At 40.0% G+C, this 16,895-nt stretch overlaps 1 protein-coding gene across 2 annotated transcripts in view; it reads right to left on the reverse strand.

Annotated features, from left to right (window-relative positions):
• Nucleotides 1-12,816, reverse strand: part of C8H2orf80 (chromosome 8 C2orf80 homolog) — a 43,134-nt gene extending 30,318 nt beyond the window's left edge. Inside the window, exons 1-2 of one of the 2 annotated variants that reach the window (XM_063428807.1) lie at nt 12,730-12,816; nt 1,545-1,625 (exon numbers count right to left, since the gene is read on the reverse strand). In XM_063428807.1, coding sequence (XP_063284877.1) covers nt 1,545-1,585 — 41 coding nt within the window. In that variant the 5' untranslated portion in view covers nt 1,586-1,625; nt 12,730-12,816. Of the gene's footprint in view, nt 1-1,544; nt 1,626-12,729 lie in introns of those variants that run through there. The other variant, XM_063428808.1, reaches the window with a different exon arrangement.
• Between the last annotated feature and the right edge of the window lie 4,079 nt (nt 12,817-16,895).

A 16,895-nucleotide genomic window follows, 5' to 3' on the forward strand; every position in this document is an offset into this window, starting at 1 on the left:
TTTTGCATTTGTATTTTTTGCCAATCTTTTTGGCACCATGCTAGATAAGAGATAGGGGTCAGATTATTACTAGGCAAGTAAATACATGCTGCTTGTTTACACTAACAGTGTCAGAGAAATGGCAATGTTTATATTTATCAGAGAACATGCCTCTAGTGGCTGTCAGATGTTTGACATCGTCAGTTTAATTCTGCATTATGAAAAGCTTGCTAGAGAGAGCACAGCTTCTCTTTAATAAGCATTGGACTGGACAACAGTCAGAACTGATGACTTTATCAGAGGCATGTTGGTCTGCAAAAATGGGAAATTTTCCGAGTGCAGATAAGGGTTAAGTTTAAAAGGGTGCCTTTCATTTTTTCCTTTATTAAAAAAAAAAAAAAAAAAACTAGGGGGACCCAATAATCTAACCCATTTATCCATTTTTAATTTCCCTAGTGACACCATTATCATCAGTTAAAATCCATAATAGTTTCACATTTCCCCCGATCCACATATACCAATCTACTTCTTACACAGAACACACTATATATTGTGTTTTGGTTTGCTTTTTAACAAAATGCAAAGCTATTTTCAGCAGTTTTTGGATCAATGCATTTCTATTACTAAAAATTACCTGTTGTGTATGCCGCTACATTTGTGTATCTCACACACAAAATGTTGTGAGACTCTAACTAAATTTTATAAACAAAAGTTACAATATATATGCTGACAGTCATGCTGTATTCAGGCTTCTAGACAGAAATAGAAAAAGTCCTTACATTTCCACAGATTGTAGATGGACAGGATGACAAGAAATTAATCATTATGTTTTGTAATAAAATGTAAAGTTCTAAATTTTAATGCACAAACACAAAAAAAAAACATGTATACAAAAGAACACTTACAGATCTGTGCCAATATTCTTGTAAGTCTTCTTTTACATACATGTTTTTTATGTTTCTCTGTGCAATAAATCTTACAACTTTACATTCCATTCTCTCCCTTATCCTGCAATTGAGTTTTATACATCACTGCTTTATATAACAGCGGCAAGATTGATAATTATATTACTCTTTATGCATACCACTGGTGTCTGGCACCCTCAAGTGTCTTTAGGAGATTCTTATTTTTGAACTTTTTGTTCTTTGCTGACAATAGCATGTACACCACCCCATTATTTAATTAGTTAGATCCCCAACCCAACATCCATGGATGGTGGCTTGCGGGGATGACTTGTAATTGCATGAACAATGTATGGATTTTGCAGTCTGAATGTACGTAGCTCTATGGTTTTGTCTCAGTCAGTACAGGAACATTTGGACTTTAGTGAAGGATTTTTCCAGTTCAGCTATTTACTACTTAAATTAGATATTCACTTTGAATTTCCCATTTAATTAATAATTCTATTAGTGTATATTTCAAATTAAAATAACATATATATACACACACACACACACACATATATATATATATATATATATATATATATATATATATATATATATATATATATAAATCTGTATATCTGTATATACACACACACGTATATATAAATCTGTACTTACAGAAGTTTCTCCACTTCTTTTTTAAGCTGCTTTCTTTCCATAGATGTGCAGGGATAACAAACACAGCCAAGGTCCAAAATCCTGCAAAAATAGATTTTTTTTTAAATAGAATTTTAAAATGGAATGGACAAATTAAAATGTAATTATCACCACTGAATAAAATAATGCATCATTTGTGTCAGCCTTTTTTCATGTGCTCCCATTTTGTTTTCCAATTTAAACTTTATTGGTTTTACAATTACAAAAAAAATGCCACATGCAGTATTGCACAAGACACTTGTCATTTAGTTATTATAAACAAGAGAAATATAGAGAAACTGAAAAAGTGGGAAATTTAAGAATAGGGAGAGAGGTTGGCAATTTGATTAACCTGTTCCTCAGCTGTGGAACAGCAAACACGTTTACTTAGCACTATAAGTAGCCAGACTTCCACTGAATTAACGTAGGTCTCAATTTAACATTATTGGATAAGCTTTCCAGGTGATTTAATATTTTTTATAAACTTTTAAAATGATTTAATGTCATGAAGGATATTTTCATTTAGTACATTCTATATTTTTTGATATACAGTAGAAACTCGGAACTCGAACTAAATCCGTTCCAGAAGGCTGTTTGAGGACCGAGTTGTTTCAAAACCGAATCAAAATTTTACATAAGAATTGATGTAAATTAGATTAATCCAGTGGCATACACATAACCCATGGGGCCCGGTGCGAAACTGATCAATGGGCTCCCTCCCTCCTCTAACTCCCCCCCCCACTCCCCTCTAACTCACCCCCCCGACAGACACACACACACACACACACAAACATATAGAGACACACATACATACAGATACATACACACATACAACACATACATACAGACAAACAGACAGGCACACATACACACAGACACATACATACATACAAAGACACATACGTACATAAAAACAGACAGGCACACACACATACATACAGACACACACACACAAGACAAACATACATACAAAGACATATACATACATACAAACAGACAGACATACATACATACATACAGACAGATAGACACATACAGACAGACAGACGGACGGACACACAAGACATACAAAGACACATACACACAAACAGACAGGCACACATAAATAAAGACAGATAGACAGACACATACATACAAACAAACACACACACACATAATATTTGTCACCTTCCTGTTTACTACCTTTTAGGTGCAGGAGGGTGACTTTCCCTGGGGTCCAGTGGTGGCTCAGGTTGATGGGAGTCAGAGTTCCCACTCTGACTCCCTGTTCTTCCTCCCGCGCGGGCTCTCAGTATTAGCAGTGATGATCTCATCACAGGGGGCCCAGTCGCGCTGTTAAAGCGTCCAGCTCTGACCAGGCCCCCTGACAATCCATCTCCATCGGGTGTCCCTGACAGCATGGGCCACCCGATGGACCTATTGGACGGTGGCCCCAGCGGTTTGCCGCGTGGGCAGGGGCCGCAAAAGATGATGGCGGGTACCCGGTTGCAGGGGTCTGCAGTGCGGCCGGGCCCCCTGGAGTGATGGGCCCGGTCACAGCTGCGACCCCTGCGACCGCTGTATGTACGCCAGTGGATTAATATGTTCCAGACCCCCAAAAGTACAGCATTTTAACACACATTTTACAGTTTATTAATACCTTAAATGCAAAAAATCATACAGATAACCAATAAACACAATGTAAATTAAATGAAAATGTAACTTGCTGACAGAATGGAGCTGTTTGCTGATAGAATGGGGTTTTGTTTGAAGACAGAATGGAGCTCTGTTGGCTTTGTCTAGTGCTAAGAGGCCGATGTGTCATACCAACGAGGTTCCAAAGTGGTGCCATCGAGGTTAATGCTGTGTGATTTTGTTCTAATATCGAGTTTTGTTCTAATAAAGAGACTTTTTTTCTCAAATATTTTGTTTGGATACCGAATTGTTTGAGTACGGGAGCGTTCCAGAACCGAGGTTTCACTGTATTAATATATTTTCTATGTAAGATATATTTTTGATATATTAATATGTTGAACATTTTTTTTAAGTTAAACTTTACATTTATTTTTTATTTACAAAAATATTAAATCATTAGGAAAGAGTAACCAACAATAATAAATCAAGGGAAAAGCTCCCAACTTACAGGTTTATAGCCCCTGACACATTTGACACTAGGGCATCAAAAGAACAAGTACCCGTCACATTTGTAGATGTCATCTACATACCTCTTTGTCCCAGGGTTTGTCCTGAATTTACAAGCTGTTTTATCTGTTTTAAGCTGTTTATTCACTAAACAACGCAAAATTACCCAATTCTGACCGCAATGCCAATTCTCATATTTACTAAAGCCAAATACAGTCATGCCACGGTTGCTGTTACCACACACAGGATATTTTACCGGTTCTTAGAGTGGCCAGATTTAAAGTAATACAAGAGAAAAACAAAGTCAGGAATAGCCGTGGCCAGGAATACAGAGATACACAACAAACAATCAAGGTCAGGATAATAGAAATACACAGGTCAATAAACAAACCGTGTCAGTATACCAGAGGTTAATAGAGTCAAAACAAAGCCAAGGTCAATAACAGCAAATCACAAGAGAGTCACAGGGGCACTACATGTGTAACTAAACAGAAACCACGATTGGGCAATAAGTAAGGGCCTGAACAGGCTTGAAGTAGTTTTCTCATTGGTCCATGTCATCTCTGCAACGCCAAACAGGGTCGCCTGGATGACGTAGTCCCTTTTAGGGAGTGACATCATATTTTTCTAATTTATTTAAGGACATGTCCTTAGAGCGGGCAGCATCTTAACATCTTTGCAGAGGGAGGCATTCGCGGGACCGAAGGTAAGTCTTATTTTCCAATTTAGGCTGCACGGCCATATGGAGCATTTTGGCAGCGTAGTGCATTCTGCACGAGGCAGGGAGCGGCACAGGCGCCAGGTGCTGGTAAGTCTATGACAGGTCAGAACTCGATTGACCCAAAGAAATCTGCAGCAATCACATGGATGCATTTAGTGTCTGGATTAAAAGAAGTGCTTTCGCTTCCAAACTCTATATAAAGTATAGGATTGGAAGATTTACAAAGGAATAATAGCAATACAATTTGGAATCTAATGCATCCAGCAGAATGCACATTTACAACTTATTGTTCACTTGCTTTTATGCAAGTGAATGATAATTTTAAAGTGAATCTGTTATGACATATATAAGCTTGCAGTTTTAACAACCGGCAGTGCGGCCGGGCCCCCTGGAGTGATGGGCCCGGTCACAGCTGCGACCCCTGCGACCGCTGTATGTACGCCAGTGGATTAATATGTTCCAGACCCCCAAAAGTACAGCATTTTAACACACATTTTACAGTTTATTAATACCTTAAATGCAAAAAATCATACAGATAACCAATAAACACAATGTAAATTAAATGAAAATGTAACTTGCTGACAGAATGGAGCTGTTTGCTGATAGAATGGGGTTTTGTTTGAAGACAGAATGGAGCTCTGTTGGCTTTGTCTAGTGCTAAGAGGCCGATGTGTCATACCAACGAGGTTCCAAAGTGGTGCCATCGAGGTTAATGCTGTGTGATTTTGTTCTAATATCGAGTTTTGTTCTAATAAAGAGACTTTTTTTCTCAAATATTTTGTTTGGATACCGAATTGTTTGAGTACGGGAGCGTTCCAGAACCTAGGTTTCACTGTATTAATATATTTTCTATGTAAGATATATTTTTGATATATTAATATGTTGAACATTTTTTTTAAGTTAAACTTTACATTTATTTTTTATTTACAAAAATATTAAATCATTAGGAAAGAGTAACCAACAATAATAAATCAAGGGAAAAGCTCCCAACTTACAGGTTTATAGCCCCTGACACATTTGACACTAGGGCATCAAAAGAACAAGTACCCGTCACATTTGTAGATGTCATCTACATACCTCTTTGTCCCAGGGTTTGTCCTGAATTTACAAGCTGTTTTATCTGTTTTAAGCTGTTTATTCACTAAACAACGCAAAATTACCCAATTCTGACCGCAATGCCAATTCTCATATTTACTAAAGCCAAATACAGTCATGCCACGGTTGCTGTTACCACACACAGGATTTTTTACCGGTTCTTAGAGTGGCCAGATTTAAAGTAATACAAGAGAAAAACAAAGTCAGGAATAGCCGTGGCCAGGAATACAGAGATACACAACAAACAATCAAGGTCAGGATAATAGAAATACACAGGTCAATAAACAAACCGTGTCAGTATACCAGAGGTTAATAGAGTCAAAACAAAGCCAAGGTCAATAACAGCAAATCACAAGAGAGTCACAGGGGCACTACATGTGTAACTAAACAGAAACCACGATTGGGCAATAAGTAAGGGCCTGAACAGGCTTGAAGTAGTTTTCTCATTGGTCCATGTCATCTCTGCAACGCCAAACAGGGTCGCCTGGATGACGTAGTCCCTTTTAGGGAGTGACATCATATTTTTCTAATTTATTTAAGGACATGTCCTTAGAGCGGGCAGCATCTTAACATCTTTGCAGAGGGAGGCATTCGCGGGACCGAAGGTAAGTCTTATTTTCCAATTTAGGCTGCACGGCCATATGGAGCATTTTGGCAGCGTAGTGCATTCTGCACGAGGCAGGGAGCGGCACAGGCGCCAGGTGCTGGTAAGTCTATGACAGGTCAGAACTCGATTGACCCAAAGAAATCTGCAGCAATCACATGGATGCATTTAGTGTCTGGATTAAAAGAAGTGCTTTCGCTTCCAAACTCTATATAAAGTATAGGATTGGAAGATTTACAAAGGAATAATAGCAATACAATTTGGAATCTAATGCATCCAGCAGAATGCACATTTACAACTTATTGTTCACTTGCTTTTATGCAAGTGAATGATAATTTTAAAGTGAATCTGTTATGACATATATAAGCTTGCAGTTTTAACAACCTGGCTTGACTCAGGTTAAACAATAAAGTGTTTATTCCCTTTGGATACAGCCTCCGAATCTGAGGTACTGGCTAAGCTCTTTGATACTTACCCGGCATCAGAAAGCAGTATCCACACTATGCTGCAAGACGTAAGGACCACACTTCAAGCTGACTTCCACGCAATCACAGCTGACTTGCACAAAGACATACAAGCATTGGGAGAGCCCCCGAACAACCTATAAGGGAAGCTTGACGAGTTCTGTCCAGCACATAATGAAGTTGTGGGAAAAAAAACACATTAACTGAGGCTAACTATACATCCCATTAACAAAAGTAGCAGATGCTGAAACAATGTCAGGCTTAGAGGAATTCCAGAAAGTTTTACCAGAGAGGACCTACACCCTTACCTCCTTTCTTACTTCAAAGCTACATCACCAAGCCTGAAAGATCTAAACTGGCTGATTGATAGGGTCCATAGGTTGGCCAAACCATGGAAAATACCAGCAGACACTCCAAGAGACGTGATAGTGCGTCTCCACTATTTTTCCTCCAAAGAGGCGCACATAGCCGTAGCATGAAAACTGAGATCTTTTCCAGTGCCACTCATTTCATCAGCATGTTTTCTGACCTCTCCGCAGCAACTGTGTCTAAACACCCTGAATTTCCTCCATTTACCCAACTTCTCCACAACCACATGACTTGTATATGAGGGCATCCTATGAGGCTATTGATCTGGTGGAATGGTACCTTACACCAGATTCACTCCCCAGCTTAAGGCTAGAAAACCCTTACAGAGTGGAAAGAGAACTTCCATACCCCCCGAAAGCCTCCTCTCCATCTATAGTGGATCTTATCTGGAAAACGATACACAACCACAAACAGTCCAAATAGATCGCATGACCCATTGTCACTTCTCAAATGGACATCGAGAGAGATTTCTTTCAGCATACACGTTCAGTTAGGTTAGCATAACTACAACTCCATAGAACTGAATTTGGTGTCAGCCACCAAAATCACATTATCTATTATTTAATCTAACTTTGAATAGTTCTATTTTGTTTAACTTTAAAGTTATGGGATTGTACCACAATCTTATAACACAAAGCCTTAGCTGCCCAACTCTTGGTTACACTAGCATATCTCTGTAAGCTAACTTTTCTCACTTTGGAGACCCTCTAGGTGAGCAACTGTTAGATCGGGAAAAAAAACAATATAATGTTTAATACATTTCATACAATTATTACTGTCTACACTTTATATGCTTTATATTTGCTGTTACAATCACTATGCAAGGCTAAAGTTGTCAAAAACTGGTTGAATGTATATTTTTGTTTTCATGATTTTCTTGTCTTACAGCAGTCGAAGTCACATGAATGTATGATAATAAACTATTTAACGGAGGACAGCATTTATAGCAGGCTGCCGTTTCGTAGCTAGTGATGTTTGCTGACACTACTCACCACCAAAAGAGAGTAGCACTTACTCCATGGCTTTGGCTATGGCAACTAGGATTTTTTTTCCTGGCACCTGGGTGTTTGTCAGCCCATTCAGCCCCCAAGATGGCCAGCCCAAGGATAGTAAAGGCGGGCAGCCGACCGAGGGAAAGTGAAGGCTGGGGTGGCTCTGGAGGGAGAGTGAAGGGAGCTTTCATTTTGTTGCTCGGCTCCTTCGTGAACAGAGCTAATAGAACAACAAGAACAGCAAGACTACAGCAGCTCCACTGGACCCTAATGGAAACGATCACCTCCAACTCTCCTAAAGGTAGGTAGGCAGGGTGGACTTAAATTAAAATAAAACAAACAAATAATCATTTGTGAGTGTGTATCTATGTGTGTGTGTGTGTGTGTGTGTCTGTTAGTGTGTGTCATTGAGTGTGTTTGTCTAAGTGTGTGTATCTGTCAGTGAGCATGGGGAGTATGGGAAAGGTGTCCTTACTCACATTTTTTCCCACACCATGCAAGTCTCGCTGCAGTTGACCCCACCTCCAGTGGATAAAACCATCAATCTTGATGATCTCAGCCAATCCAATGCTTTGCCATAGAGATGCTATTGTTACTATTATTAATTACTATGGTTACTGTATAAATATATGAAATACAGTGTTACAGATTAACTGTAAGTTTGATATATTGTTTCGCTACTATCTCAATATGGAAAATGAATGCCGCAATGAGTAGCTAGAAAAGTTCGTAAGCTACTTAATTTGTATACAACGTACTATGCCTCAGATATTACACAATCATTTTTTCCCATTCTGTTTAACTTTGAAAAACGGTTTATATATGAAAAAACAAATAAGGGCAGGGCACACATACAGAGATCCTAAAGGCCATCTCCATCTCTAAAAAAAATATCTGCACAAACAAAGGTTGAAGAAATTAGAACCACGAAGGACATGATAGTTAGGATGGGAGTGTTATCTCTCCACTTGGTCATCTTGGCTTGAATGTTGGGAGATGGGAGTGTTGGCTTGAATGTTGGGAGAATGTTGGGAGTGAATGTTGGCTTGAATGTTGGGAGATGGGAGTGTTATCTCTCCACTTGGTCATCTTGGCTTAAATTACAGGATGAGGATCACCCAGGGAGCAGTAAATGGACTCTGGGACTGTAGAAGGGGTAGGTAGTCCCTTTCCTGTCCCCTGAGCTGTCTTATTCTTTGCTCTCTGCCTTTCCTGTCTCTTCCCTTGCCTTTCTTCTCTCTTCCATGTCCTCTCCCAGGTTGGGAGTCTGCCCTTTACCCTACCTTTCTCTGTTTGGTACAATAGTCCTAACAAAACACATCATCCTGAAGACTATGTCCGGGGCTTTCTTTGCTCCACTCAAGTTACATTATATTGCACTTTGAAAATAAAGATTGATGTGCACTATTTGTTTGTCATTTCTAGAAGCTGTTTTCAGGAGAAAAATATCAAAGGCAATATGGCTGCATTGCAAGAGAGAGAGAGAAAGTGAAGGAAGACAACACTACTTTCCTCCAGCACTATAGAGACAACTATAGAGACCCAAAGTTTGCCATCAACAGCAAGTCATTCAACTCATTCAGACTAAAAACTAGCAATTATTACTAACAAAAACATGTATGGTATTTTCCTGTTTTAATTTTATTTGTGTTGCAGCTATTACTTTTTGTAAATGTATTAATTGCCATAACAAGCAGATACGGTTTTCTTGGCCAATTGACATGCAAAATAGAAGTGTTTTGTGAATGTGCAAACCGCTGGATGCATTTGGTCCTGATTAATTTTTTTTAAATCAATGCTTTGTAAATAGTCTGAATCATATAATTATGTATATGTATACCTATATACGCGATAGTCATAAATAAATTAATCTCTAAATTAATTAAGCTAATTGTATTTGTCTTTTCTTTATTGGGGGGGGGGGGTGGGAGGTGTGCAGAATTCTGTTCAAATTCTGTTTTTTTTATGTAATTATTTTTGGTTTAAGTCATAGATACAGTTATGCCACACATATAAGCAATGCAGATAAGCATGTATATAAATAGCTCTATAGTCAGGTTCCTATATTTACTTGACAAGCTATGAATTTCATTTTTATAAAGCTATACTGTGTATGTATGCAAGTTTAAACTATATACATCTGAGGTAGTACTAACAGTGCTGAACCACAGATGGGCAACATGCTTCAAGGTGAAGTTTTACCTTTGTCAATCAAAGATTTATTGAGGCATAAAGTTAACAGACAAGACACAACAGGGGTGACATTAATTCAGAGACATTAAATGCGAATACAATAGGCATAGTTTGATCCCTGACAAAGGTGCTGCATTCAGCAGCGAAACGCACATCGGTATCTTTTTCACTTTATTTTTAAGCACTATGTATCAACTCACTTGTTTGTTCATGTTTAATTTGGGTTTGGGAATGGAAGGGTATTGAGGGATATTAATTGATTAAGTGCACTAAGCATAGTGAATGAGGCAGATTGAGGCTTCTAGGAGTGCAGGATAGTTATAATACACATATTTTTAATTGATGTTTTGTGTATAAATAGGAAAAATAGGACAAGGAAACTCATCAACCTCAGCTACCTCCTGAGCAACAGGCTGAAGGGCATGACCTAGCACCTGTCACAAAGCCTGATATCAGGTAGTTGATAAGGGAGATGAAGCAAATGTTTAATGCTGACATGAACCTGGCTCGGACAGAGATACAGTCAGTGCCACAAAGAGTCCAGGACACAGAGGAAGTCATCATGGATATTCGCCAAGAAGTGGAAAATGTGGGGGACACCCTATGCCAGCTGCAATCCACTAACTTAGTGCTCCAACTCAGACTAGACAACATGGAAAATCGAAATCGGCAGACGAACATCAAAATTCGGGAAATACCAGAATCTGTAGGTCCGACCGAACTACCTCACTATCTACGGAGGCTAACTGCAACACTGCTGCCGCACACTCACACCAAGAAGCTTGAATTGGATGGACATTTCTGCATCAACAAAGCTAAACAAGCACCACCTACAGCTCCGCGAGATGTAATTGTTCGCTGTCACTTCATCCTAGACAAACGTTGCATCCTAACAGCAGTCAGGGACAAGATTCCAGTGAACTTTGAGTCACCCAGACCCACCTTTTTTCAAGACATCACATTAAATAAACTGCAATGGTGAAAGTCACTAAGTCCCATAACCACCCAGCTTCAACACGCAAAGGTAGATTACCGATGGCTGATGCCAAGAACCCTAGCGGTGGTACAGAATTACACCATCCTCAAGCTCACATATATTTTGTAAGCCTCAGTTTTCTTGCTAGCTTTGGGACTCTCATCAGACACAAGGGCTCAGGTGACACATTCCACCTCCGTATCCCACATATGGGACCCAGAAAGAACTGTACCATTTACTCCCAGACGCGGCCCGAATAAAGAGGCATTGACTTAAGCAGAGATCGTGTAGAGGCATAGGGCTAATCTATTACTGCTAATACCATCCTACCCACTGTATATATGTCAGCCTATGTTTATTTCTTATGTTTTGTTTCTTGTATTGCTTTCCCTTACTTTTTTAAGTTAACTGAGAACCACGCATTGTGCCTTACTCTGTATAAGAGAGCAGTTCAGCACTTAAAATGAGCCACTGTTTTGTATATTTCTTGCCTGACTAGCTAACCCCCTGTGGCCCCCTTAGGTTAGGATTCGTAGCTTAACTTTGATCTGGTACGGCGGAGCTATATGATACAGCCTCTGCACGCTCCATGGGAGAGAATAAGGGCTTACACTAAATCCTCCCCGCTAAATCCAGAACACCATAACCCAACTAAGGAGACGTAAACAGGTGCCCAACAGTATTCTCCTAACCCCTGAATATAAATTTGCCTATACCAGGTCAGTTTCAGGTAGAGGGTGTGTTACGGATGATGTCAAGGGAGATCGGCGCTGGAGTTGGGTGAATAGTGACCGCAGTGTAGCAGTCTGGTGCAGACTGTCAGGTTGTGAATGGGATTTCAGTCTCTGGGATCGAATTCTGTTCTTACAGGCACCTGGTCCTGTTTTCATAGAGAAGTATTGTGGGCACAGCGAGCACATTTATTATACATTTAACACACTTATTTAAGACAGGTACCAAAATATAAACAGGAAGTGTGCCTGCTGGTTTTGTTCCGCCAAAATTGATAATCTCAGCCAATCCAATGCTTCTCCATGTATGGCAAATCACCACACTGCACCAATAAAAGTCTCTATATGAGCAGCATTTGATTGAGAACCAAGTCTAACTTGGTTCTCACAGGGGAGCACCTCTATTGGCTGACAGGAAGACAGCCACTAGATGTGTGCTTAACCTTGCAATGAAAAGATTACTGTTCCTACTAAGTGGCAATGTTTTTACATTGCTGAGTTAAAACAGAAGGGACACTGCACTCAAACCACTTAATTGACACACAGAAAGTTGTTTGGTTGCCTTTAATGTCCCTTTAAAACAAATTAATTCACATACATACCCAGTTTGGCTATTTTGACCTAGATTGTGTCAATTAGTTTTGTATTAACCAACAATTCATTTCCGCACAGAGCAACAGATACAATGAGAAATAAACAGAAGATAAATAATTGTAAAACAATGAGGACAGATAAACAGATGGAGGTTACAGGGATTGACATTCACTGTCAGAAATATGCAGTATTTATCAACACCGTAATTAACTATACAATTGTTTATACAAGTAACAAGCTGAAAACCAACAGCACCCACAGAGAGACCAAGTAAATATAAAATTGGGAACTAAAAGCTTCTTCTTACCTGGCTTTGATAATCTGCTCGTGGATTTCTTTTTTATTTTTCCTGCTGCTGAGAGAAGCACAAACAGGTTTGCAATATTACAGGGCTTGTTCTTTTTTTTCCTCCAGAGGTTGCTATGACACCACATGACTCACTGAACATAACACGAGCTATGTGAGCGCTGTAAGGTGAGGATTAAATTCCGTATATTCATCATTATATTGGGTTTCTGACCTGAGGCCTCAATTGTATTAGAACATAATAGGAACCTGAGCTGTAAAGCTCTTAGACCATTACAGTTAGAGCATTTGACGTTAGTATAAAATATTTCAGATTTGGTTCACAGGCATTTAGGGCTCAAAAAAAAGGTTCACAGGCATTCTTGGCTCCCAACAGTCCCACTTTTGGCAGGAAAGCCCTGATTCCAGGGTCCTGTCCCACCATCCTGATGTAGTTCCAAAGGCATTCGCAGCACATATTTATTAGGGTGTGCATTATTTTCATATGTTATTTTTCATTTTTATACAAGGTGAATATTTATTAAAAGGCTCTGTGTGGGGGATGAAGTGTTGTAGCTGTCTGCGTGTGATGTGTGTCTGACTGTGTATGATACATGTTTTAGCAGGACCAGATTTACATGTCAGGCGCCTGTAGGCACAAAATTCTAAGGCTCCCCCTGATCCCAAACCCCCCCAAAAAGACAGATAAATAAGTATAATGAATTTATAAACTGTTAAACTATGTATTTTACAAATAAGCTGAGGTATATACAATGTCGAGTTGGGACCTAACAAAATTTTGATATGTGCATTGATCCGCCTGTACGGGGTGTGGCAAGCCGACCTGAGAACCCACACGGTATACCTCGACCCCCAAAGGGAATTGGGTGTAACACTCAGTACAGTCGAATCGAACTATTGTTCGCTGTAGGGCGAAATTGGCTGATTCTATCTTCAAAACGACACTCTCTCTTCAAAAAAATTAGACAGCTCCAGGGAGACATTGTATGCTTGCAAGAGACACGCTTTCGTAAATCTGACCGATGCCGTTTTGATATAAAACAATTCCCATATTAATTTCATGCTACCTCTGACACAAAATCAAAGGAAGTGTCAACACTTATTAGCGGCCAAGTAACCTTTTCCTTAATTAAAAAAGTGGCTGACCCAAAAGGACGCTTTTTAATAATCATAGCCCTGATCAACGACGTCACGTATACAATAGCCAACGTATATGCCCCAAACGATCACCAGAGAGAATTCTTAATCAAGGTCCTAGCCAAAATCAATAGCACACATCAAGATTTCCTTATCTTGGGGGGGAATTCCAATTGCATCCAAGACCCTATACTAGACTCTACATCTGACATGAGACTCAAAACACTATCAAAGTTGGCCAGACAACTAACCTACCACTTTAACTCCTACAATCTCTACAACATCTGGAGGTCACAAAACCTTTCTGAAAAAAACATACAGATATTACTCCTCAGTACACAATTGCACACACCTAACGCAAGTCTCAGAATGTGAGATAGGTAAAATTTGGATTGTCGGACCACGCTCCAGTTATCTTCACAATATCAGACAAATTTGCCTTAAAAACCAAACCCCTATGGCGACTGAACAAATCGCTCCTCCAACCCACCCAATTCTACAAAAATATGTTGACAGAAATAGACAACTACTTCAACACCAATGACACGCCTATGATGTCCAATAGATACACTGTGGCAAACCCACAAGCAGTCGTGCGTGGCCAGTTCATAAAACAAGTCGCACACATCAAAAGAATCTCCCAGTCCTAAAAGATTTACAAGCTAGATCTAGGATCCCATACATTAAATCACACAAGAACGAAAAGGCCAATTCCCCTGAGGCCATTAGCAACGAATTTTCTTACTTCTACGAAAAACTATACAACATACAGAGAGATCCAGGACAAGATCATGCTACGGTAGGGGAGTCCGCCCCCTATCAAGACCACATCAACACAACCACACTCTCAGCCGACCAATGAGAATCACTGTCTAAACCAATAACCATAGGAGAAAACGAGGTAGCCATAAAAAATCTCCCTGCTAACAAAACAGCGGGCCCAGACGGGCTGTCCAACATTTACTATAAAAAAATTCCATATAAAACCTCGCCCTTCACTTACATTGTTACTATTTAACAATGCGATTCTCCAATCTAAATTACCCCAAGACATGATTACGGCAACGGTGGTTACCCTTCCAAAGCCAGGTAAACCCCCCACACACTGCAAAAACTTCCGACCCATATCCCTATTAAACTCAGATGATAAATTATTTGCCAAAATTATAACAAACAGAATGTCCGAAGCTCTTATGACACTAATTCACCCAGATCAATCCGGCTTTAGGAAGGGTAGACAGAGGATGGACAACACTAGGAGAGTACTAGACATTATGTACTAGATGCGTAAACAAGGGACGAAGGGACTACTGCTATCCCTTGACGCCGAAAAGGCGTTTGAAGCGGTGTTGAGGAAATACGATATGTAGTCCTCTACTGCAGCTCAGCGCTGGAAACTCCTGATAAAACCCGGTGTCCACACAAGCAAGGCACTGCACGGGCATGTTTGCATGTCTTGCCACCCCAGATGATTGAGTAATATATACACACATATTATATATATAGATTTATTATGTGTTTATATATTACTCAATCATCTAGGGTTGCAACACATAGCCGTACATATTACATGTGACAATACATGGCGCAGTGACTTATGGGGCTGGCATATATATTTTTTTCCAGGGCTACTTTGTATACCCAGTTCGGCCCTGTGCACGGGAGCCTAAGCACCTAGACGCAGCTCCACAATGGTCTTGTGTACACATACCTGCACAGAGCATAATGTAGGCCATAAAGATAGCCACCAACGACATAGGCTAGTGACCGCTTATTAGATTGAAAAGTTTAAAATACACATAAGGTATCAAGTATGCACCTGCTGTTATACAACCTGAGTGAAATGCCATAACCTTGTACCGTATGCTTGTAACCATTGTAACAACCTATTTTGATATTGTTTACTTGTACTGTTACACGAATCCTGTGTGTATGTGAATCACCGGAATAAAGAAATAAGGACATTTAAAAAAGAACATACCATTTTTTTTTGAATAGCCAAACAGCACCAAAAAGGTTAGCCTAAAATTGTTTTTAGATTCTTTCACTGACTGGATAATGGGCACTTCTGATCAGGGTTGGAGTCCTGCAGGAACTGCGTTTCTGCATTTTTTCCACAGCAGGAACGCTGTTCCCGTTGCTCCTGCAGGACCAGGGCTGTCTTTAACTGCAGCTGCCCCGGACCACCTCCCCATCTGATCCCTCACTATGAGAGTGGCATTGCCGCATAGTTAAGGACTTGGACTTACTTGCTCCTTCTCCCGACCTCCACTGCCCTTTGCATCACGCGGAGTCACGGCAACGCTGTGGTGAGCCCCGGGTCACAGCGGCCTCCTCCAAGAAAGAATTGCAGAGCAGCCTCACACGGTAACCACACACTCCTTCCGCCCGGCCTGAACCCAGAGCCTAGAGCACAGCACTGATCCTTGAGCCAGCTGAGTCTGTACTTCTGAACTGTAAGTATATATAATGGGAGCTTTACTTGTTTGATGGGGGTAAAAGGGCTGGGTGGTTGGAGGAGTGGTTGGAGAAGGGGGGAGGGGTGGGGGGATAGTATAGTGTTATCTGGGTATTAAAAAAAAAAAAAAAAAAAAAAGTAATCTGATAAATGCAAAACATTTCTGTCAGAAGTTGTGCATTTTAGTTTGTGCCCAGAATTAGAGAGACAATACATTTTACAGCTGAAACTGGTCCAGATAACATTTTTTACATGCCAGTATTTGCACATAATATAAGGATTCATGAATGTGCACTGTGTTTGAGAACCTGCAGGGCCTTAAGTCAGATAAGGAACACCTCTGACAAAAGTGGACTTAAAGAAAGACTCCAAACATGCTCAGCTTGTGGCAATCACTCAATGACTTAATCCCAAAATCCTCTTACAATATGGGCATCACCAGTGCATTCCTGGCACCATAACCACTACGTGAGCTGTAGTGGTTATGGTGCTTGGAGCATTCCTTTAAAGATAATTTTTGGGTGGGCTGGTGGAGAGGGTTGATCTTGGGTGAGTTCCCACACTTTTTCCCC

The sequence above is a fragment of the Pelobates fuscus genome, chromosome 8 (assembly GCF_036172605.1).
Source record: "Pelobates fuscus isolate aPelFus1 chromosome 8, aPelFus1.pri, whole genome shotgun sequence".
NCBI classification, from domain to species: Eukaryota; Metazoa; Chordata; class Amphibia; order Anura; family Pelobatidae; genus Pelobates; species Pelobates fuscus.